This window comes from Dromaius novaehollandiae, chromosome 13 (assembly GCF_036370855.1).
Source record: "Dromaius novaehollandiae isolate bDroNov1 chromosome 13, bDroNov1.hap1, whole genome shotgun sequence".
Classification (NCBI taxonomy): domain Eukaryota; kingdom Metazoa; phylum Chordata; class Aves; order Casuariiformes; family Dromaiidae; genus Dromaius; species Dromaius novaehollandiae.
Window position 1 is genome coordinate 18,093,605 of NC_088110.1, and position 22,468 is coordinate 18,116,072.

A 22,468-nucleotide genomic window follows, 5' to 3' on the forward strand; every position below is an offset into this window, starting at 1 on the left:
TTCCCATTGAAGAAACCAACGTGGGACTAAATCATACCTCTACTATACGGTACTTACTATGCCCAGCAAGATGTGCAAAAGCCTTCTCTCCAGCAGGAGCAGAAAGAGGCTTTGTAACCTTTTGTGGCTCCCGCTGAGCCACAGCATGCATGAACAGAGAGGCAGGATCCCCTTTTTGGGCACAATATCACCACACATTCACATCTTCCCAGATGGCAGGCAGCACTCCTGAGTGGCACAAAGGAGAGGGCCATACCATCACTTGCCTGCCCACATGCAAATTTCTAATTTAACACTTGACATTTGAAAGTGAAGTAAAATGTGCTGATTATTTTTTATTGTTCTTAACCTCACAATACTGCTTAACCTTCATGTTATAAACTGCATTTTCTTGCTTGTGTAATGGAATTTCTGTTAACTATTTAAATATATTGTTGCTTGGAAGCTAAGTCTTAATTTTTGTCTTTTAATTGTGCAGGATATCCTTAAATTGTGCAATAAATTTGCAATTGCTGGTATTTAAGTGTAGTAGCATTTTTGAGAGCTTGAGCATGCAAGAGAAGACCATTCTTTCCTAGTGCTTTTCTTAAGGATTATTTTCTTAAGACTAGTGTACTTACATGCCGCAGGATGAAATCTGGATCCCAACTTGCCTAAGTCGTGTATGAGATGCAACCATTCTGTGCATTGTAGTATGTGTTCATTCCATTTCCCAGCACTTAATGAATTTCTAAATAGGCCTGATCCTGAATTCTCTTACCTATCTCCTGAGTTAAAATAAAGGAGCAAAAAAAGTCTCCAAATACCTCCAACTTTCTTCCAAAATCCACCAACCTTTACTAAGGCTAGGAAGCGACACTCCTTTTATCTACATTTTAACATGATTAAAAGTCTTCAGAAATTTGGTGTGGCTTTTTTACCTCTGGCTTGTCTGAAATAGTTCAGTATTTGAGCACATCCCTAAAGCTACAGTCAAATTGCAAATTTACCACAAATTCAAGAACCTGTTTCCACAAATGATTATCAAAATGAGGAGTTTATTATCTTATGTCCTGTTTTCTTCAATCTACCTTAGCCAAGTTTCTAAAATTACAGGCAGGAATTGAAAATGGTTATAGATATTACTGGTGGATGTTCATCACCCAGTGAGTACAGATACCATAGACATAAATAACTATTTGTTTAGTAGTGATTTTTTCACAAAGACAAAACCCACCATAAAGAAATCAGTAATAAAAAACTAAGATTCCCAGCAGAATGCTTGGTTAAGTAATAACATAGAGAGACCTGAAGAAGACAAAAAATGATGGAAAAAAATGGGATGGATGGAGGTGAAAAAGAGATGGTAGCAGGATAGAAAACAATAGAAAGGCTTGCAATGGGAAGAGGACAGACAGAAAATCAGGAGGGCAGGGAGCTAAACTTTATCCTGTCAAGCTAACTGTCACTCTCTTTTTCCTCTCAATGACTGCAACTGTGCAAAGTGAGCTCAGAGCAGAGATCAGTATTTGCTGCCTGGTGGACAGCTAGCCTGACACAGATTGAAGGAAAGCCTGCGTGGACTTTTTTGTGTGCTACTTCTTATCCCAAGATCTTATGCTCTCCACCTTTCCTTTCTCCTATCTTCTTTATTTAAGCAAATTTGGCTCCTTGCTGTACCTCCATCTCCAGTGATCAGTTTCTAAAATCCCTAAGGTCTCCTAGAGATGTTTCCCCTTCAAATTCCAGCTCTGGGTTCTGAGTATTCCTCTTCTCTGCAATGGTTGTACAAAGCTGTGCACCAGGGATCCCTACTCCCAAGTATGTGGATGCACGTTGAACAAAAAGGAAATAAGAGCTGGGAGGCTTGCACGCTATTCCTGAGACTTAACAGGCTTGATTAAAGCATGGTCCCCACTAAGTACAGCTTAGGTACCCAGCTCTGCTGATGGGTGGTTGGTCACTTAGTGATTTCCCATTTCCATGATGGACAGTTATTACAACTCAGTTGTGAAGTGCCTGGGTGACAAGGAATTCAGTGGGAGATGATTAGCAACTTTTAGGTACATTACTGTAAAACCAACAACAGAAAAAGCTGCAACACTCACACCTAGTGGTGTAAAAGAAGAATGCAGAATATACTAAATTTTAAGTGTCATTTTATCATAACAAATATTGCTTTTTGTTCTTTCAAATTGTTTGCTAAAGGAAAAGACCAGTGTAACACTTTCAGACATACACTATCGTGTTTGGAAAAAAATACAAAATAAAAATTTTTGAAAGTTTATAGAAATACCTAACTTTGAAAAGTGCCTGACACTCATCAGTTAAACTTAGATTCTTTTTATTTTTGATGGCAAATGTTAGCAAATTTTGATTACAGACAGAAAAAATAAGATATTTTTAAACTCAAAATGTGTTCTGGACTCTGTCTTGACAGTTACAAAGTTCCAAGCAGGCATTGTGACAGAAACGTCAGGAACGGTGCTCTGGTTATACAAGTAAAAAAACCTGAAACCACTTCCTCCCTATCTTGCGTCTGATCTGTCCAAGGATTTTGCTGCTCCTTTGTTCCACCCCAACAGAGGTCTCACTCGGTCCAACTTCCTACCCACAGCAGAAGCCAACTGCTGAGGATGGACACTTATATATGTGCCTTTGCCTCCTCAGCCTTTATGGCTCAATAACGGAAAACCTTGCAGTCAGGTTGCCATATTAGGGCGGCACAGGACCAGGTCACCATCCCTCGTGACAGGGACAACTCATCTCATATAAGAGCAAGAGGTCGCCCCTCGCAGCCACACAAGACTGAACAAGGCTTGCAGTACTCACTTTGTTTCTGCCTTGTTACATATTTTAGCAGTATTACATTTGCAGCATAAAAACTAGTAGTTACAACAGGTTTTCAGAAGGGAAAACACTTGAATCCTTTCATTACACAGGTGAAATACACCCAGTGTTGCTTGGTCTTGATCCAGGTGGGTGACATCCCACAGGTGACTCACAGGATTTTAAACAATTCAGCTTCACTTCTCCCTCTCTGCTTCTGACTGCTTCACCCCTGCCTGTGTGAGCTCTGACCTTCACTGGAGCAAACCTGCCGACCTGCAGCTACCACCTCTCTGGCAAGGGCAGTGTCTCCGGTGGAAGTAAGGCTGCCAGCACCAACGTCCAGCTGAGAGCTGGTCCTCACTGCAAAGTTCTCCTCCTTGGCCTGCTCCTCAAAGGCAAGCTCTAATATTAGTTGAGAGATGCTCAGGAGCCTTTTCAAACTGCACAGCAGGGCCCAGGGCTTGCTGATTTGCCTCTGACCCTCATTAGAGAGTTAGTGAGGAGTAAAACACTAAAAGCAGAACAGTATGAAGGGGAGGCAAGTTACAAGTCAAAGCCAAGCCCAGTCCTGGCCTGACACACAAAAAGGTAAGCATAGTGCTTTTATTTTCACCTTTTTTCACTTTTCTCTCTTGACTTTTCTTCCTTCCATTTATTTTTCTCCATAAATTATTTTTTCCATAATCTTCATGCATGCATATCAACCCTCTGGGAAGGAAAGCTGTCTAGGAGCATAAAACCTTGCTGCTGTAGCCAGATCCATAATTTAAAATACTTTAAAGATCTATTCTTGAATACTCACCCTAATACAGTACTAGCGCAAAATTCAACCCTGTTAAAACCCTGCTGTCTGGTAGCACCACTGGCAATATCCTAATCCCTTGCAGGGCACTGTGTGTTTCTGAGGCACTGCTCTTGTCTCAGTCAAGTAGAACCAGTTATCACACCACTTGTTATGTCACCTGCTACTGTGTCACAGAGAGTTTTGAATTTCAGCCTTCTTGGTCTTAATCTCTAATTTAAATGCTCTTCTTGGATGGAAGCCAACTCTATGGCCCACAGAAGAGGCTGTGCTGGGGGAAAGCTTGGGTGTTACCACTGCAGGGGTGCTTACAGAAGGAGAAAGTCCCCTTGTACCAGACTACATGATAGGGTTCAGAAGATGCAATCGCAGTCAAGACTTCTGCATCACAGCTGGAAGCACTTTTCTGTGCTTAGCTGATCAGGCACATATGTCCCTAGGTGAGCTCACAATCTTCAGTAGAAGCTGGGAGGGAGGAGACCAGAGGACACAGGTGCAGGTTACATACAGAACTGCCATCTGTACATAGAAAGGCTGTTTATTTGCATTGCAGGCACATAGCTGCAGGCTTTGCAACCTTGGAGGAAGAATGTGCTATGTAGAATGGACATATTATAGGGGTTTTGTTCTGCCTCATTTAGACTGCCTGACAATTTTCCCACAAATACAAGCCTTGTCCCTCCAGCTTTGGAAAAATGTAAATAGTCTGCTTCAAGGAGTCCCAAATCCTCTTACTGTCCACTAACAGCACATGAAAAGGGAAGATCTACCACAATCAGACCAACCTTACTGGTGACCAACTAATTTACAGATGTCCCACTGAAGACCACATTTTAAAATAAAAATGTGATGTACAATCATAGGCTGTTTCTGATTTTGCTTACAGCTAGATGCCTGCTTACCAATAGAGGCATAATTTAGCCCATGTAGGCTCAACTATACCTCTGCCAGTTCTGGCACTGTTCTCTGGAAAAAAAGAGTAAGGTTCAAATATTCATAACTTTCTCCTTTAAAAGAACTCTACCTCTTTTTCTGTTTATTTTTCACCCTCTATAGTCTGTCATTACCTCTGAGAGTTTGGAAATGTTTCCTTCTTTATTGTTTTTCTATTTAAAATATAGGAGGACTTTTATGGTCTTTCTCCTACAAAGCCTTATTCTTGAACAGTTTCTCCCCTCTTATTAAATTCCATGTTGTGGATCACTTAAGAGAAGGATAAAAGTAGTACTAGATCTTGGAAACTAAGGAATGGGTAACTTAGAAACAATTTATTGCACTGATAAATATAAAAGCAATCTCGCTTAGTGCTGTCTAAATAAAGGATGACTTCCCTGGAGTGATGGTCTTGATACAGTATTTTTCCCTCTTCCTCCTGCAATGTTTTAGGCAGGAAACAGTGGTTTGAGAGTATTTTAAAGGTATCTTTGCTTTCTCCATGCTTTCAAGCGGCTGTGGTGGGGATTAGCTCTGCCTAGTATTAGTTGCAGCTGTCATAGACCCAGAGAAATAGGGAGAAACCGGTATTGCACTGAACCCCAGGCAGCCTCTTCTCTTCAGTCAGCAGCACCTGAGATGAGGGTACAGGTGACATAATTCATATGCAAGGGAGGAAAAGCACCAGAGGCTGGTGTGCACTCAGACCATTACTTCCACGTCTCCACACTGCCTATGTGGTAAACACAAGGAATCTCAGGTACAGAGGTCAGAATGCAAATAATATAGTCTGAGCAAACTGGTTTCTCCTGAGACATCTATGACATTCAGGGTATTACTCTGGCTTGTACTTGCAGTCAACTAAATAGAAAAAAGTTTAAAATCTTTTTTAATAATGAATAAAGCCTGTTACTGATACAGTGTGGCCAGGGGCATGAGGATGAACTTACAAGCTTATCTTTTGTTGTTTAAAGAACCAGACTGAGAAGGATTACTTGAAACTTCTGGCCTTTCTCTGTCTCTCCTTATTGCCTATCTCCAGATGTTGTCTCCAAACTTTCCCTTCTCAGGCAGTTCTGGACCTTTCCTCCCCCTCTTACTTGGCCTGTCTGGTTTCTCTGCACCCTCTCATGAGCTCAGAGGCTAACTTGCTTTCACCTAGAAAGAGGAGAGCAGGAGGTACTGCAGCCACAGTTGCTTACCCCTTTGTTCCAGTGCAAGGCATATTCCCACATATTACCTCCGTATTTCCACACTCCCAAGACATAGTCTCTGACATCTTGCCAGGACATTCCTAGAGACTCCTTCACTCCCTGGGCCAGGGAGAGGGTGAGGTCCCAGTCAGGACTTCATGCAAAACTACTTATTCTTTGTTAAACTGATCATTAGAAATTTAATGATAGGGTCACAGCCAAATTCAGTGCTGAAATGGAGTGAGGAAAAAGCTGGAAGCTTTGGATGAGCTTTGTTTGAGTTTGAGGTGCTTTCACTTTGAGTGAAAAGGAAACATATTTAAAGGAAAAATGAAATATGGTGTTGTACTATGAGGTTTCATGTTACCATAGCACAGCAAAACAAAACAACACCGCCAAAGCTGCCCTGCAGAAAGTTCATGTGTGCATGCACACACGCAGAGCTTGTCCTTTTACTGTCTGACACCAGACCTGGGCAAGATACAAGTGAGGTACCGTGTAGCCTCCTTGTGTGATTGCCCATGGATCCCCCACAGCAGCCATCCTTACTCTGGGATGAAAAAATGCAGTGAACTTTACCCTTTAAAAGATGTCAAAAAGATGGAGGGAGAAAGAGGAGGGAAGGTAAAGATCATGTAGCAGGACCAGAGGAAATAGCATAAGCATGCTGCTGTAACTAATGGCAGGTTAAGCAACCTTCCACATACAGAGGGCAAATCCCACAGAAACTAAACTGCTCAAGACTATGAAGGATGATCTATTTTCAGTGTTCACAACAAACACCCTCTTCTCATAATAAATACAATCGTGTGCTGAAGTCCATTCTTAATCATCAAAACTTAGTTGATATAGTTACATATATGATCACACAGTTGATTAGACAGGCTGCCTAGAAGAGAGATATATTCAGACCTAAAACATGAGAACATCCTACATTTACTATGATTTATTCTTATATGCTCATGGAGAAGCAGTGTGGGAAATTCCACAAACATAGATCATGTCTGTCAGCATAGCCAAAGAAGCATATAGGCAGAGTTAAAAAGAAAAGCAGCAACACAGTATTGGCAAGACTCTAAAGATGTTTCAGTTGTTTAAATAAATAATATACTCTTAAATGAGCCACCATTTCTCTGGATCAGAGCTACCACGCTGCACATAATTAATAAACTCTTTGAATTTGAAATATTTTTTCTCTTTAATTTAAACACCATGAAAAATAGCTTTTTCAGGGATACTCAGCCTTCACAGTGACTGGAATGAAGCATTGTGGCATCTCTTATCATTCTACTAATGTACCATGTAATTAGCCCAGGTAGAGGTAATCATTTTGTGAAAATAAAACGTACATCATTAGGAAAAATGGAGCGGAGGTCTTCTTAATGTTGCATTATTAGGACATGATCCAAAGTTCTGTAAAATGAATGGAAAGACTTCTACTGAAAACAATGGGTTTTCAACCAGATTCTTCCAGGCTTTTACTACAGAAATGTTACAGTGCAGTACTCTTTAAGACAAGCATTCTCAAGTACTCTTCAGCAGACAGCTATTAAAAATGTGGAGCTGTAAGTTCCTTTTGCTTTTTTGGAAAATTCAGCTGCAAGGGAAAAGGCCTACTGCTCCCTCAGTAGCAGCTTATTTTTCTTAGATCCTGATCCTGTCCCAGTGAAGGAAAGAGAGAAGCAGAAGTGGGTCTTCGGAGTTGTTTGCTTTGGAGATACACTCCCTAGTGAAATTCTACAGTCCATTCAGGATGCAAAAGCCTGATCTGCAAACTACTGCAGGGAAAGGAATTTCAACTCATGTCAACAGACTCTGGGTCAAAACAGGAAATTGTGGTCATTCCTCTTCTATTTTTACTAGCTACTGCCTTGGTTTCATTTCTGGAGGTGCTGAAAGCAGCAAAAGCAGACATCAGCTTAAGGAAAGGTGTGGAGAAAACCATGATTTTTTCCTCTGCTTTCCCAGCCCTGAAGTGGGGTGAAACCCTGAAGTGGGGTGAAACCTGAACAGCCTGAGGAAGGATCTCACTGGCAAGAAACTTCCAAACTTCCTCCTGCATAGCAGTGACCTAGTGCATGCTGACTGCCCTAAATACCCTGGCCATCCCCTACATCATCGCTGCCCTCGACGGTCCCTGCCCAGAGATCCCCACTGTGAGAACCGTCTCCCCGCTCGTTATATTAGGACCTAGAGGGAGCAGTGGGTGGGCCGGAGAAAGGGGATTTTTGGAGGAGGCTGCTGCGCGCTGGAGGAGCTGTTTCAGCGCTGCTTCCGTGCTCCCTCTGTGCCAGCGGCCAGCACTCACCGCCCGCCCGAGGTCCGCGCGGCACCTGCCGGCGGCTCCCGGGTCCCAGAGCCGCATCCCGGGGCACCGGGACCCGCTGGTCCGGGAGACGCGGAGGTCTGGCCAGCCGAGTACTAGCTGTTTGTTCGTTTGTTTGCTTTCCCCAGGGAGAGTTGGTGGGGGTCCCCCGGGCAGCGGCGAGCCAGAGCGGGCCAGGCGGGAGCGCCAGGCGGCGGCGGGGCCTGGCCGGGCAGCGGCGGCCCCCGGGCGCGGCGAGCGCTGTCCGCCCGGCCCGGTGCTGAAGGCGCCCGCAGCGGGGGAGGGAGAGTCGGCTCCTGCCGGGGACCCGGCTGAGCGCCCCGGTCCCTGTGTCCGGCCCAAAGGGCGATCCTCACAGAGGGGACGGCTCCCTCCGGCAGCCTGACAGCAGGTCAGCGGGATCTTGTCCCCAGTCCCAGCTGGGAGCAGGGCTGCTAAACGTTCCCCTGAGACTCTCTCTGGAGTCTCTACCCTCCAATCTGTGCTCCTTAGGGAGGGCTGGAGCTCTGGCACCGCACCTGCTGTGCTGCCTGCACATCCCTTGCAGAGCTGCGCTTCTGGTCTTGGGGACCAGAGTATTTCTCCTGGGGGTCAGCACCCCTCCTGGGACAAGTGTCGTGCAGTGCGGGGCAACAGACACAGTCCCTCTTCCTGTGTCTGGAAAAGGTGTCTGTGGAACAAAGATGTTCCAGGGAGGGGGCTAAGGGAAGGGCTGATCATTGAAGCTGATCACAGGTGCAGTTTTTTCTATCTTTGCTTTGCAAAAGCTATTTCTGACTTTCAGAAATATGTACGATTTTAGGAATTTTTCTAAGTTTTTGTGGTGATTTTTGCTGATATTTTGTTGAGCTGGGGTTAGTATGCATATCAGTGGGGTTGCTATTCTCTGAGATGTTGTTCAAGACATCTAGAAAATCAATTGAAACTGTTGTTTCTGAACACAGTTTTTGCTTACACAAAAAAATATTTACCATCTATGAAGCATGTTGGTAGGAAAACGTACTCCTGTTAATCCCTCTGTTTGCTTTTGGAGCAGTGGGATGAGAAAGAGGAGGAAAAAGGGGAGTTGTGGGAGTCTTAACAAAGGAGAGAGGAAGAACTATAAAAGCAAGCTATTTTCTGAGGGCAGAATAGAAAGAGCTTTAACCAGAAGTGCCCTAGTGCTGCAGGATCAGCCCTTTTGAAAAGATGACCAATTTGTTTAACTTTTCCCTATAATTAATCAGAGTTTATTCTAACTTAAATATTATCATGTCCTGTGCTCAGGACCTTTCTACGTACGTGGTAAAACAAAGTGCTTGCTCCAAAAAGCTTACAGTCTAGATAAACAAAAGGAAGATCACTACCCTGATTTTGCCAGTGAGAAGCTGAAGCATCAAAAAGTTAAGGAGAAGGAAATCTTCTAGTTTTTTTTTCTTTCCCAAGAGTCAGATCCAGTACCTAAGAAGAACTATAACAGGTACTTCCATCCTGAGCACAGCAGCTGAGTGTGCAGGTGTGGGACTGGCACTGGGAGTGACAAGGCTGAAGGACCTGGGTGCCAGACTACAAGGGTGGCAGCTGGGAGAGTGAGGAGAGCAAGGACTGTTCTTGCCAATACCACACCATCCTCTGACAGAGATCCTGAATTTCCCTCCTATGAAAAAACACATACTAAATTTACTTCATTGTTTTGAATTCTAAACATTGTTTTTAGATTTGGCCCAAGAAACATTTTCTTGATTCCTGGGTCAGACGATGCTGCACCAAGCGTTCAGCTGGTAAATGTCCTATTTCATGTTTACTCCAGTATGTCTGGAGTAATTATGTTCGTGTGCACTACATGATTAGCTTAGCCAATAATGACTTATTGTTGCACTGCCCTATAAATCTAACATGCTGTTAAACTAATTACCATCTTACATATTTCATAAAGCAATCAGTCTGAACTAGCTAAAGCAAAGTGAAAAATATTAAGATTAAAAGCATAAAACAAACTGTGGCTAGTATCTAATTAAGCAGAGAACAATATGGTGAAATTCAAATGTGGACAGTCCATATGAATTTATTTTAGGAAGCCTGTCCAAGTTTGACAAGGCCCTATTTCAGTGAATTTCACTGTACTCTGTTTAAGACCAAGATATCTGTCTTGGTTCAAATAGGTATTGTATATTCACAGTGTTAGAATTTTAACTGGCTAGAGAAATGGAAAGAAGAGAATAAACTTTATGTTTCTACTCCAAATGTATACATATTTCACATATACGACACAAAGGTAAACTACTGCTTCATACAAAATATATGGCTAATGCAAAGATTTAAGACTGTGTAGCCTGTTGGCATAACTATGTGGATGCAATGGATGAGAAATAGCTTCCTCTGCTCCAAACACCAAGGTCAGAGGTTTGAACATTACCTTCCGAGATGTTTACTCATGCCTAACTTCATCTTAGCTCTGATATCATTGACATTATCAGCCCATTTTTATTGTTATAGTTAAAAATGTAAATAGATTGTTTCTGACCTTTAGCAGTGTCAGGTACCATAGAGTAAGATTTTCAGTTAATAAATGACATGAGTCAAGCAAATAGATTTCTTTGCTACTTTCAACCTATTTGATTAGGAGTTATACCTGAGTTAAAGCCACATCAGACATAACTTATAAAACATTTGCCAGAGCTCTACAGTAAAAAGTTGAAGATAAAATGTATCGCCAGTAATTTTTTTGAACCTTCAACTATAAAAAAATTTAAATAGAACTATAAAGGTGTTTCAGCAATGCAGATATCAAGTTATTTGTTCTCAAAATATGATATACTTGTTGCTAGAAAGCCTCTGAGCTGATAAATCATTTTGATGGGCATGCGTGTAAGTTGTTCCACTGGCCTCAACGGCAGCATCTAGACCGCTCAGTGGACAGCAATCCAAGAGAAATGAAAGGCTGGCTTTCTCCATCATTTACCCTCCATGCAGCCACAGTGCTGCTCTACGACATTTGTGATACAAATGAGATGCTTCTAGGAAAGCTCAAGTCCATGCACCCTGCCTACCCCATAGTTTGTTGCTGAAATAAAGTCTGGGAATTCTAGGAAGCAGCCTGTCACTGGTTTATTCCAGGTCTATCACGTAACACTGCAAATTCAGCAAAAGCACAGGCTTGGTCCTGCAATTGAATACACTCCAGTCATAACTAATAGCATTATTCAGGCAGGCAAGTGCTCACCAAAAGAAGTAAGAATTGCAAAAGGAATTACTGGCTTTCAGTGAAGAAAAAAATGTGGTACAGAAGTGGATCTATGAAATACCACTTGACTAAAAACAGAAATAAGAGGAAAGGAGTTGAATATACCCTTTTGGAAGGCAATTTGTCCTACTGTAATTTGAGAGATTCTGGATATATATTAAGGATAGACACTATCACATTATCTTGTCCTTTGTTTCATTTTTATCTCTCTGTTGAATCTGTAAAGCTAAGTGCAGTTTGCACTTTATTAGGTTATGATGTGACTAACCTCACTGGAACTACACTGATTTACACTAGCTGAGGAAAGAGCCTGCAGATTCGGAGGGATCATCATGGTAATCTCATTTAATTTGCTGAATGACATAAACTGTTTTTACTTCTGTTTCTTTCACACTAGTGTATACATACAGCTTTCAAAATTGCTTAACTGTTATTCCATTTCACAACATTGTAAAATGTTGAACGACTAAGGATATTTCTAACATATCTTTGTGATTTTTTCTCATAATATTATACCTCAGGTTTCCACATGTGCTCTCTAATACAACTCTTCCATTTAAACTCTTCTGTTAGTACAACAATATACATGTGTCAATTTCAGATGAACTAGAGGAGTAAGCATTGAGAAATGTATGTAGTATCAGCATACCTACTACCTGCAACAATGTAATATGGTCTCTGCTGATCAAAACATAGTGTTTGCTGAGAATATTGCTTACTAAAAATTACTGTAACCATTTTGGATCATTACAAAAGCTAGTTGATAGGTAGCTGCTAAAAAGCCCTTTGGCCACAGTAAATCCTACATTTCATTAAATCTGTTACGTAAAGTCAAGTTTATGCAAACTTTGGTACTAAATCTATGCCAAGATCTCAGTGGAATTTCTCCACTGCTTTAAATGAGATTAAATTCTAACTGCTTAATCTCCTAGGGTCTGTACCATGTCTGTAAAATGGGAATATATATAGCTATTTTGAAGTGACGCTACAAGGTGCTAAATTTTATTAATACCGCTGAAGTACTTCGAGATTTTTCTAAAGAACTGGCAAGTATGTTTACTCTGGATAAGGAACCTTTCAAATTAGGTGTGATATTTTGTTTATGTTTTGTTGTAACATATTCCTAAAGAGTTTAACTGAGATAGGACTACATTTTCATAGGTGGTTTTGCTGGTATACCCATAATTGAAAGAATGTGAACTACTTGATACATTTTCCCTAGCAAATGCACAATAATCACATAAAAATATCCTATTTTAAAATTAGTTTTCAGATGACTTTATGAGGAAGCACTTACCTTCAGACTGGCCAAAAGTAACTGTGGTAGCGCATGGATCCTGTAGAGAGCCCAGGTCAGTCCTTGGGATCAGCCCAGATTACATTATGGAATCCTGTAATGCATACGGAGCAAATGCAGCTATTGAGATCAGAGACAGGTGACGAAGTAAACAGCTTCTGCTATCTGTTATGCACTCTCTTCTACTATAAAGACACTGTGCTAAATGGAAGATGATGGGATCTTACGGTTTATATAACTATGTGAATCTTCCTAAACCTTTGTATGCACAGCACTGTGGTTTTTCCTACAATATTTTTGCCGATATATAGCAATTAACTAACATCCATTGGATCTTACTGACATAACAGGGACATTAGGAGACTTAGTGAAGTCCTTATCCACCAGATGACAGGGTTTGCTGTCATTTTTGGATCTTCAAATCCAGATTTTTCATTCTCTGTGAGATGCCATACTGAAACTAGATATTCTTCTAGTGTTAAAGTAAAACCAGATGGGTTCATAGGGTATAAAAACTGTATGTGTGCGTGTGTGCGTGTATGCAGATGCTCGGTAATGTCAGTGACTAGAATCTTGAGCTATAATTGCATAAACACACTTTTAATAAGAGTTAATAAATAAACTGTTAATAACACCTTACATAAGTAGTGTGTACCACACATCACTATGTCTCAACCTGGACCACTGGTAGTTTGTCCGACATCACAAGGTAGCTTGCAAAATGGTCTCTCTCCTCCCTCCAAAAACGTCTCCCAAACAATCCCACCCATATGACCAAACCACTATGGAAAAATAAAAAGTATTAACACAAATAATACAATAAATTCATATGAAACCCATTCTGGCAATGATGCACAAAATAGTCCATGCAAGTATTTCCAAAGAGATAGGTGGTGGGTGCTAGGCAGCCCACTGTTTTCAGAAATTTTGAGAACTACTCTAAGCACATCAAAACAGGTTTTATAGTTATAAGCAATTTACTAGTTGGCTGGTCCTTGTAATAGCTGTTTATTAAGGCATACATTAACAACTTCTTAACCTTTAGCAAATTATTTATGTGTTAATTAATGAATTACATCTTTTTGTAAGCATGCTGCCAGTATTATTAATCTATTCTCAGTATCAGAGAAGACGGATACTCCCAATGGTCTCATTCAGCTTTCTTGGCAAGTAGAATAAGTGGGAGTGAATAAGCAAGGTTATATATGAAATATTGATTAGAAGGAAATGATTACCATATGAATTGAGTAATTCTACTAAAATATTAAAGGAAGGTGATAAGAATAGAATGTCCTGGAGACTCTGCCAGTTTCCTTTTCCATGCACTACGTTATTAGTATTGCACTGTTAATCCATTCAGTCATTGAAAGAAAAGAGAAAAAAGCCATTGGTGAATAGGCAGGGAAATGTCAGGCTTTGTGCAAGATGCAGATGTTCTTCATTATGCAGGGTACAAAGACTCTGAGAAAGGAGCTCATTAGCAGAACCGGGTGAATAATGGCTTGTCTTGTTCTGTGGTCAAACCAAAAAAAAAAAGAAAAAAGGAGGGGAAAAATCATCAAATTAAGCAGAAAATTTTGAGGGTTTTTTTTTCCCCCAGAGTGAAAAGAGAGAGATTGGGTGGAGGGAAGAGGGGTAGGGGGAAAGGAACCAAAAATGAAAACTGATGTCTAATCAGCTCTGCCTGGTAGCAATTGGACAAGTTACCCTCTTCAAAACAACTGATGAGAAAAGATATTATTCAGGCTAAAATGAATAGGGTATGTCTATGGTGTCAGATGCATGAAGTTGCATGTTCATTCTAGTCACATCCTGAGACAGCCAGACATAAGTTTCCTTTTTGGAAGCTATGTAATCACTCAGCATAGACCTGCGTCTGAGCTATAAAGCTCTCCTGAGAACAGCTGTCTGCCTCAGGTGCTATAGATGTGCCTTTTTCTCTTCAAACTCAACCCTGAGAAAGCAATAACACACAGCTGTCTCAACTTGTGACTATGTCAGAGGCCTTCATTAGCTGCCATACTAATCAGGCAGTTTTAGGAGGTGATGTTTACTGTATCTTTTTGCCTTGAGATAGCATTCTGCATAGATCAGTAAGCTTTGCTGGAAATGCCTTGGAGTTGTAAGAGCCTTTACTTCTGCGCTTACTTCTATTTACCTTCTTGCTCAGCAGCGGTATGTATGCTAGGCAGGCATCTCTGCTCCCTCTCTTGTGTTAGGAACTAGGAAGGTTCTTCACATTCTTCTGTAAGATCAAGAAACAATTGACTTTAATTGAGTAAAAAGACAAATAGTCTGTTATTAAGCTTTTCTCCCAAAGAAGTCACACTTATTATTAGAAGGCAATAAATAATGTGAAAAACATTCAGCAATATGATCTTTAGATGGGAGGACTGAGATCTGCTTTTTATCACCATCATATGTAGTATTTGAGTATTCAGAACATTAGTTAAATGTTTATAGCAGAAGATGTCCGTTAGAGTTGTGTCTGGCTGAGGGATACAAAAGCGTGTGTTTAAAGATTTCTTTGTTAACACATTTTGTGGGTTTCATTTTACCACCAAAAACAGAGTAAATGTGAAGAGTTTTGTGAGTTTGACTGGAGGTTTAAAATGCTGGATTCTGCTCAACTATGGAATAGAAGCTCCAGTACAGAATTTTTTCGTGCCAAGAAAAGCAACTGAAACATGAGTAATGAGGGCACATTGTTAACCATTACTCTTTAAAGATCTACTTTTCATTTTTAAAGGTTGCACAGGCACAGACTATTTTTGGAAGTAACTTCCCCCTTGGTCCCTCTTCAAAACCACAGAACACGCATTCTTATTCAGTAAGGAAAGGTGAAGACCTTAATTCAAACATCTTGTACAATAAAAGCTAGACTTTCAAGGGAACTTATGACCAGCTTTTTATGTACAACATTCAGAATCAGGACCCAAGGTTCAACAAGATTTAGCACTCAATACCTTAAGCCCTTTCAAAAAATCCAGCTACACGGCGCCAACATGAGAATTTAGCCATTTGAATTTTTTTCTCCTACATGGACGAACCATTCAGTGAAATGCACTATATCTTCCAGGTCATTATGTAACATTTGAAATTAAATCCAATATAGTCCTTAATTTGCACTTCCATAAATGCTTTCATTCTCATTAGATCATCTTAACACTAAGTTAGTAGACTAAGCAACTGTGACTGCTTTTTTGATGTTGAATTACAGAATTGGTGGATGTCAGGAATGTAAATGAATGTACTGCTAGCCTCTTACTGAATTCAAATTGATTTTCAGGCAGACTGAAAATTGGCTGAAGGACCATAAACAGAAGATAATAGACCACTGAGGAGAACTACCAATTGAAATGCCTCAGGGACATACATTAGGCCTCATGCTATTTAATTTATTTTATTTAGATGACAAGGCTGACTCTACAGGACACATTTTCAGCTCTGCAAGACTGTAGACCATTTAACTTCAAACATAGAAACATGACTAATGACTTAAATAGCTATTTTACAAAAACAAGGTATTTGTCATTAGTCTGAGCTGCCACGCTTCTCTACCCCTCTATCTCTTGCAAGTAAAATTTCATTGATGTTAGCTATCAATAATTTAAGCAAGATCAGAATCAGTTCAAGATTTTCTGAAGTATTTCCAAAATAAGTTTACTGAAGTCCATACCATACAGAATACAATTATTCTGAATATACACAACATATAGATAGTTATTTGTCTGCCTATCCACCTTGATAATACTTAGTGTATGGGCTAGATATTATTTAATACTAAATGTGTGTCTACACATTTGAAAACACACATTTCTTTCAGACTTAACTCTATTGGGTCTCTGGTTAGATCATATTAATGGCTACACTTCTAATTTCTACTACCCTCCTGCCCCCTGTATAAAAAGGGAGGGATAGACCCAGTACTAAAAAGAATCTACTCTACTCAGGGTCTTCCTTCTCGAAATTTCAAAATCCAGTTAATTCTCTAACCCCTTTTCACTAACCTCTCTGGTGTATTAACCCTATTTTCCTTGACATATTCCAGCAGTCAGCCTATGAAAAGACCCAACCATGTCCACTACAATGTTTTGCGATATTTATCAGAAACATTATTTTTTTTGTTGCAGTTCTATTTTTTTTCTGAGCAGTCTTATACAGATTAGAATTTGGCTTTCTTCTGAGAGTTAAGGTCTTTTCCTTTGATCTTCTCACTCCCGTATCTAAACAATACCTCTTGCTCTGCAGTGTAGTAAATTGATGGCATATCATCAGGTTGTCCTGGTCACTAACTTGCCAGTTCAAGGAAAGGAGTGTGTGGTTACTTAGTTACCTCTTAAAAGATGAAAATGAGATGTTGCACTGAATGAATTTTAGGAGAGAATATTTTTTAGGACAGAAGATTTTTTTCAAAGAAAAACGCTAGAGTTTGATCTAAACAACAAATATCTGCGCTTTGGACTGTATCTGTTTTCCATGGACTGCATTCATTGTTATGAATATGAGGAAGCTCATTGAAGATGAGATTAATCAGGAGTGATAGCTCATTTGATTAAGAAAGGGTTCTGGTGATTAAGCTATAAACAGTTGTTATGATGACTGTTCTACCTTCTTTTAGTTTTACTCCATCTTTTTGATTTCTCCTGAGTAATTACACACAAATCATTTGAATGCTTTTAAATATCTCGCAATGAAAGCTTAATCTTCTTCACGTCTGTGGTCAAAATAATCAGCCTTCTCCCACTGTCAGCAATGTTGCACATGTATAGTCTAGCAACCTCGCTGTAGCCTCAGGAGCTGGACTAATAAGGGAAAATGAACCAGACATTCTCCTACACCCCCGAGTTCTGATGCTGCAAATACTTCCCCATTGCACTTTCAGTGTGTGAGTGGTCTCACTGAACTCAAGGAGAGAGACCGTAAAACTATGAAAGAACAGAAGTGTTTGTTGCACTGAGACCACTAATCTATTTTTTCACTAATTAATTTTGTTCACCTCTCCCTTTCCTGTCTGTGTAAAGCAATTACAGCCAAACATTTAAAGGCATTTAGATATCCAACTTTCACTTCTTTTTTTTTTCTAGCTTTTCAGTTTCCAATTTTGCATCTTTGTAGATGAATAATTACTTGACAGATGTGAATGAATACTTCTCTGTATGTCCAAGCATGGCTTTGTAGGTAGAAAAGCTTGCCTTTTTTTTTTTTTTAACCAGATCATGAAGAACATATTCCGTCCATCTTTGAACGTCTACAAGACGAATATAGAATCCAGGGTGAATGAACTGTGACTGCATCACATCCAGTGTAGCAGGAGACTCTTTAAGATCACAGCAGCCTTCATTGAAGGAGACAATGTTGTCATTATGGAAGAAGTTGCTGCCGGAATACTAAATTTTGACACTGGTAAGTTTGGAATTTGTCTTACAGGCTTTTGTGCATACTGATATATATTAAGATTTGGTAAATAAAGAAATCTTTTGGTCATCCAACACAAAAAGAAAGGAAATGCATTACTTTAGATTGTTTTCAGAGAAAACTGGAAGATCCTCAAAAGCATTACCTATTTAAATACTACTGAACTTTGAAATGTTGTTGTAAATGGTATTATTGCATGTAAAGAAGGCAGATAAAATTCTTGAAATTTCTAAAAATAATCTTGATTAAAAACTTAGGGATTTCAGAAGTTTAAACCATTCTCATGACTTGTATGAAAGTGATCTACTGAACATTTTTATGGAGATCCGTGTTTAATGACACCAGAAAAATAAATATTAACTCGTTCACTTAAAGGATCTAGTCCATTCACAGTTGGCAGTAGCTCAAATACTCATTTATCATGTCCTAGATTAAAACCATAGCCTCAAGCACAGTACACTGCTTTAATCTAATGCTGAGGTAAGAAGGGCATGAATCATGGAGGCAGGATTTTCACCTGAAAAGAAACAGCTGTAGCCTACGCAAACATGTTCTGACAGCTGCTAAAAAATTATGACCTGACAGCTGTTCAGAATTTTGTCATACTCCTAAATTGTGATTTCTGACAAATAGAAACATGCTCTATCAAAGGCGTGAATCAACATCTTGCTGTGCATGTGGATGCTTTTACAATATGTCATGATTACTCTTCTCTTGTCCAGATAACCAGTACCAAAATCTTTGTCAGTTAAATCAGTACCCAAATCTTTGACAAGCAATGGCCATGATTCAGCAGAGCAGATAAGCCTGTGACTGACATTAAGGAAATGTTAAGATTTTTGCTGCCTCAGGCTTGCCAGTGGAATTATACGACCAAATTTATGTCTGTGTTTCTAAGGGAGAAATCAGCTGAATACATTTAATTTTGATGGTTTAAAGCACTGCTAACAGAAAATGAGATTAAGATTCTAATTGACATCTTTGTTTTTGTGAAAACAACCACCATTTCTAAATGTCTTCTTGTTTTAATTTATCCACTTTCTGGCAGACTGTGGAATTAATCTTGGTCTGAGAACCTTAGAATCCTCAGAAGAATTAATTTAGAGGATTGCTACAGCAATGGATCAGAATGGTATCTTCGAAGCACTTTCTGCTAAAATACGACACCCAAAGAAAGTGACAGAAGATTTTAAGCAGAATGGATTATTTACTGCCCTGCCTGAATGAACATGATGAGTGAGATCACTGTAGTAACTAACACACAGACCCATTCTTTTTCTGCAGTGCAAAAAAATGGGTAGTAATTACACACATGCACACACAAGCTGGAGAAAATGGCAAAGGACCTCTTTGACCCTTTGAAAAGGAATGTATCTTCCATTTGCCACAATTTTCATTTGAAAAACATGGTTGAATTTCAACAAGCTTTGAAATAATTCAGTAAATAACACGCATGAGTGGCCAAATTATCAAAACTTGTGACTTCTTTTTTCCAATGAAAATATTCTGAAAAGTAGGAGGTGGTTAAAAGTACACGGGGAAAAAACATCTGTGAAAAGTATCATAACTGTTGGAGTCTCCGTTGGTTCTTAAGTTTCAAAGACAGAAGTGTGGGATTTCTTATTTTTTCATAGAAACTGAAATTTCACTGAAAACACTATAAGCCATAGGACTTCTATGGCATATTACTCATGTACTAGGGTAGAGCTTCAGGAGAATTTCTTACTCTCCATGTTGCTCTGTCAAACAACATTTTTGCTTTTTCATTCACAGCATAAATAATTTTTACATGAAAGGTAGTGTTTCTATTTAGTGTATAATGTATACATATACATACACATGCCTACTACTAAGATGCTCTTTTTCTATCTAATTTGAAGTGTGCTATACCTTCTTTGCATTCAGATACTGTAATACTGCTGTTTACACCTAGGACAAAATGTATACTTCACGTAATACAGATGGTTGGGTTAGGATGACTGATAGACCAATTATTTTCATGTTCTCACTAAGCACAAATAATGGAGTGTTTGCTGCCAAATACTTAAAGATTTTAACAGGAAGAAGCCTAGTAACTGACTAGTTTTACAGTACTACTGCTAGATTAATACCCTATTTTTTCATTTCAAAAAAATGACTTAAATAAGCAAGTTTCTTGAGACCTGGCACATACTTCATAGGTAACTGAATGGAGGTATTTCAGCTGCTTCCTGGATTATAAGTGAGCATGTCACTTAAGTTTCCCTTCCCAAGAGAGTACGGTTACAGTGTTTTTCAATACTCCCAGAAATAGTCCCATGAAAACTGGTGCCTGAGGAAGCATGAGTATTTATCTCCAAGAGGAGATAATTCACTAGGTGAAATTTCTCAGAGGAACAGGCAAAGCGATGGGAGCAGCAGGGCAGAAAAAAGTTCATGTTGCTTTTTCTAGACAGACACGCACGCCATTACTGGGGGTGAGTGAGCCATATAGGTCAGTGCCTCAAATAGTGCATAAAAATGTTACCCAAAGGAGTTAGGGAGGGCACTTTATTGCATTTGTGTGGCTGCACTGCCATCTGGTGCAGTCTCCAGTGATTACAGTCACTGTCCAACAGTGGGGTTTGCTTTTTTTTTGTTTCTTAAAAAACCTGCCAAAGGACTACAACGGGAAGATGCCGTTACAAATGCTAACCGTTGGGTTTAGTTACGCAAATATATATGAGGATGTTGGCACATGGGTACATGCTCAAAAGCATCATCAGTGGTCAAACCAAGAGGCTGATGTCAGCCAAGTCATGTTAATGCATGATGTACTTCTGCCCTGGTTGCAAAATAGGATGCCTTTGCTTTAATTACCACGACCAAAGTTTCTGTAGTGTGCTGTTGACTCATTAACTTGTAGTGCCTCAGTCCTTGGAAATGACCATCAGATTTGTGTCACCGGATGACCCAGGTTTGGAAGAGGGGCTTTGGGAGCCGGCTGGGCGGCCCGGCCTGCCATCCCCAAGGGCGGGAGTCTCTCCCCCGCCTCGTGCTCCATGACGGCACGCTGATATTTACACACCGCAGTGAGGCGCTTTGCTCAGAGGAGAAGACGAGCCAGGCCTTCCTCACCGGGCAAAGGACGTCGAGATGCTCCAACGCTGCGAGGACGGGAGACCTGGTCCGGGGAGGACTGCAGGCGACTGGCCCCCGGTGCTCCCGAGCGCGGTGCAGGCTGGGCTGGAGCCTGAGGCTACGTCCTCCTTCCCTAGGCCGCGCCCGTCCACCTTTCCGCCTAATGCTAGCGTCGAAAAGCTTGAGGGGCCGTTCGTTTTCCGTTGCTTTCTGGGCTTGGTCCGCCGCCTTGTCTCCACACTTGTGTCTGGAAAAGGGGGCGCTTAAACCTCCCAAACCTCCGATTCTTGAGCCACCTGTGAAGGTTTCGACTCGTTCAGGGGCTCCTTAAGGGGAACCTCGGTGACGCACCTAAAAACCGCCCGATTCCGGGCGAAGTTGCCGTTGGGCCGCGCGTCCCGCGTGACGCAGCTCCGGCCGCCGCCGCCACGTGGGGGCGCCGCGGGGAGCCGCCGCCGGCAGCCGCCCGCCGGACTACACTTCCCAGCGTGCCCGCGGCCCGCCGCGCCGCGCCATTGGCTGACCCGGCCGGAAGGGGCGGTGTCGCGCGCGCCCGCTGGCTGGCGAGGCGGCGGTGGGGCTGCGTGGAGCCCCCGTCCTAATGGCGGCGCTGAAGTACGCGGGGCTGGAGGACACGGACAGCGAGGAGGAGCTGCCGCCCGGCTGGGAGGAGCGGACCACCAAGGACGGCTGGGTTTACTACGCCAAGTAAGGGCGCGGGGGGCCGAGCCGGCTCCCCCTGGGGGCGGGGGGCGGGGAGCGGGGGCTGCCCCGCGCTTCCCCTCAGCGCGGGGAGGCGGGAGCCGCCATTTCCCGCCCGCCCTGCGCAGGGCGGAGCTGCCGGCGGCGGGGGTCGCTGCGGCGGGACCGGCCCTCTGCGACTCCGCGTCTGCGTCTGGTGCCTCCCCTGGCTCCGGGGGGCGCGGGGGGTAAAAGCGTGGACCCCCGGCGGGGTCTGCCCCGTGCCGAGCGCTGCCTGCTCGCGGGTCGGAGGAGGAGGGCTGGGCGGTAGGTCCCGCCGGGTGGGTAGGAGACAGGCGAGGGCAGTGCCGGCCGCAGCCTCGCACCTGTGTGGGAGCGGCGGTGGAGCGTGCCGAGAGGCGCCTGGCGCGGGAGCCCCGCCGGGGCAGGGTCGCAGTGCGCTGCACGGTTCAGAGCGCAGCTTTCGTGTGCCGTGGGTGCAGTACAGGTCGCTGTGCCTTACACAGCATTGCAGTTTTCTTAGTTTTCCTCCTTGCAGGAACAGAGAGGAGATATGTGCAGTAGAAGTAAGTACTCGCCCTCAACTCCTCAGTATACTACAGCTTCGACAAGAGATACAGATTTGCCTTTGGCACCCTCTGCTGTGCCACTTTGAGAGCTATCA

At 41.8% G+C, this 22,468-nt stretch overlaps 1 protein-coding gene and 2 long non-coding RNA genes across 11 annotated transcripts in view; 2 read left to right on the forward strand and 1 right to left on the reverse strand.

Annotated features, from left to right (window-relative positions):
- Positions 1-21,609, reverse strand: part of LOC112987637 (uncharacterized) — a 42,993-nt gene extending 21,384 nt beyond the window's left edge. For both annotated transcript variants that reach the window (XR_003260333.2, XR_010391475.1), the window contains exons 1-3: positions 21,046-21,609; positions 14,744-14,830; positions 12,586-12,679 (exon numbers count right to left, since the gene is read on the reverse strand). This is a non-coding gene — a long non-coding RNA (uncharacterized LOC112987637). The remainder of the gene's footprint in view (positions 1-12,585; positions 12,680-14,743; positions 14,831-21,045) is intronic.
- Positions 8,081-19,982, forward strand: LOC112987636 (uncharacterized). Of its 2 annotated transcripts, XR_003260332.2 has the most exons (3): positions 8,081-8,143; positions 17,802-17,991; positions 19,052-19,982. It is a non-coding gene; the product is annotated as an uncharacterized LOC112987636 (long non-coding RNA). The 2 variants fall into 2 exon arrangements; XR_010391476.1 differs by lacking the exon at positions 8,081-8,143 and having other exon boundaries at positions 17,478-17,991.
- Positions 21,610-21,617: 8 nt separating the features above from the next.
- Positions 21,618-22,468, forward strand: part of WWOX (WW domain containing oxidoreductase) — a 509,240-nt gene continuing 508,389 nt past the window's right edge. For all 7 annotated transcript variants that reach the window (XR_010391474.1, XM_026107625.2, XM_064519731.1 and 4 more), the window contains exon 1: positions 21,618-21,810. Coding sequence is in view for 6 of the 7 variants with exons in the window: in XM_026107625.2 (XP_025963410.1) it covers positions 21,704-21,810 (107 nt within the window). In the remaining variant the exon portion in view is untranslated. The remainder of the gene's footprint in view (positions 21,811-22,468) is intronic.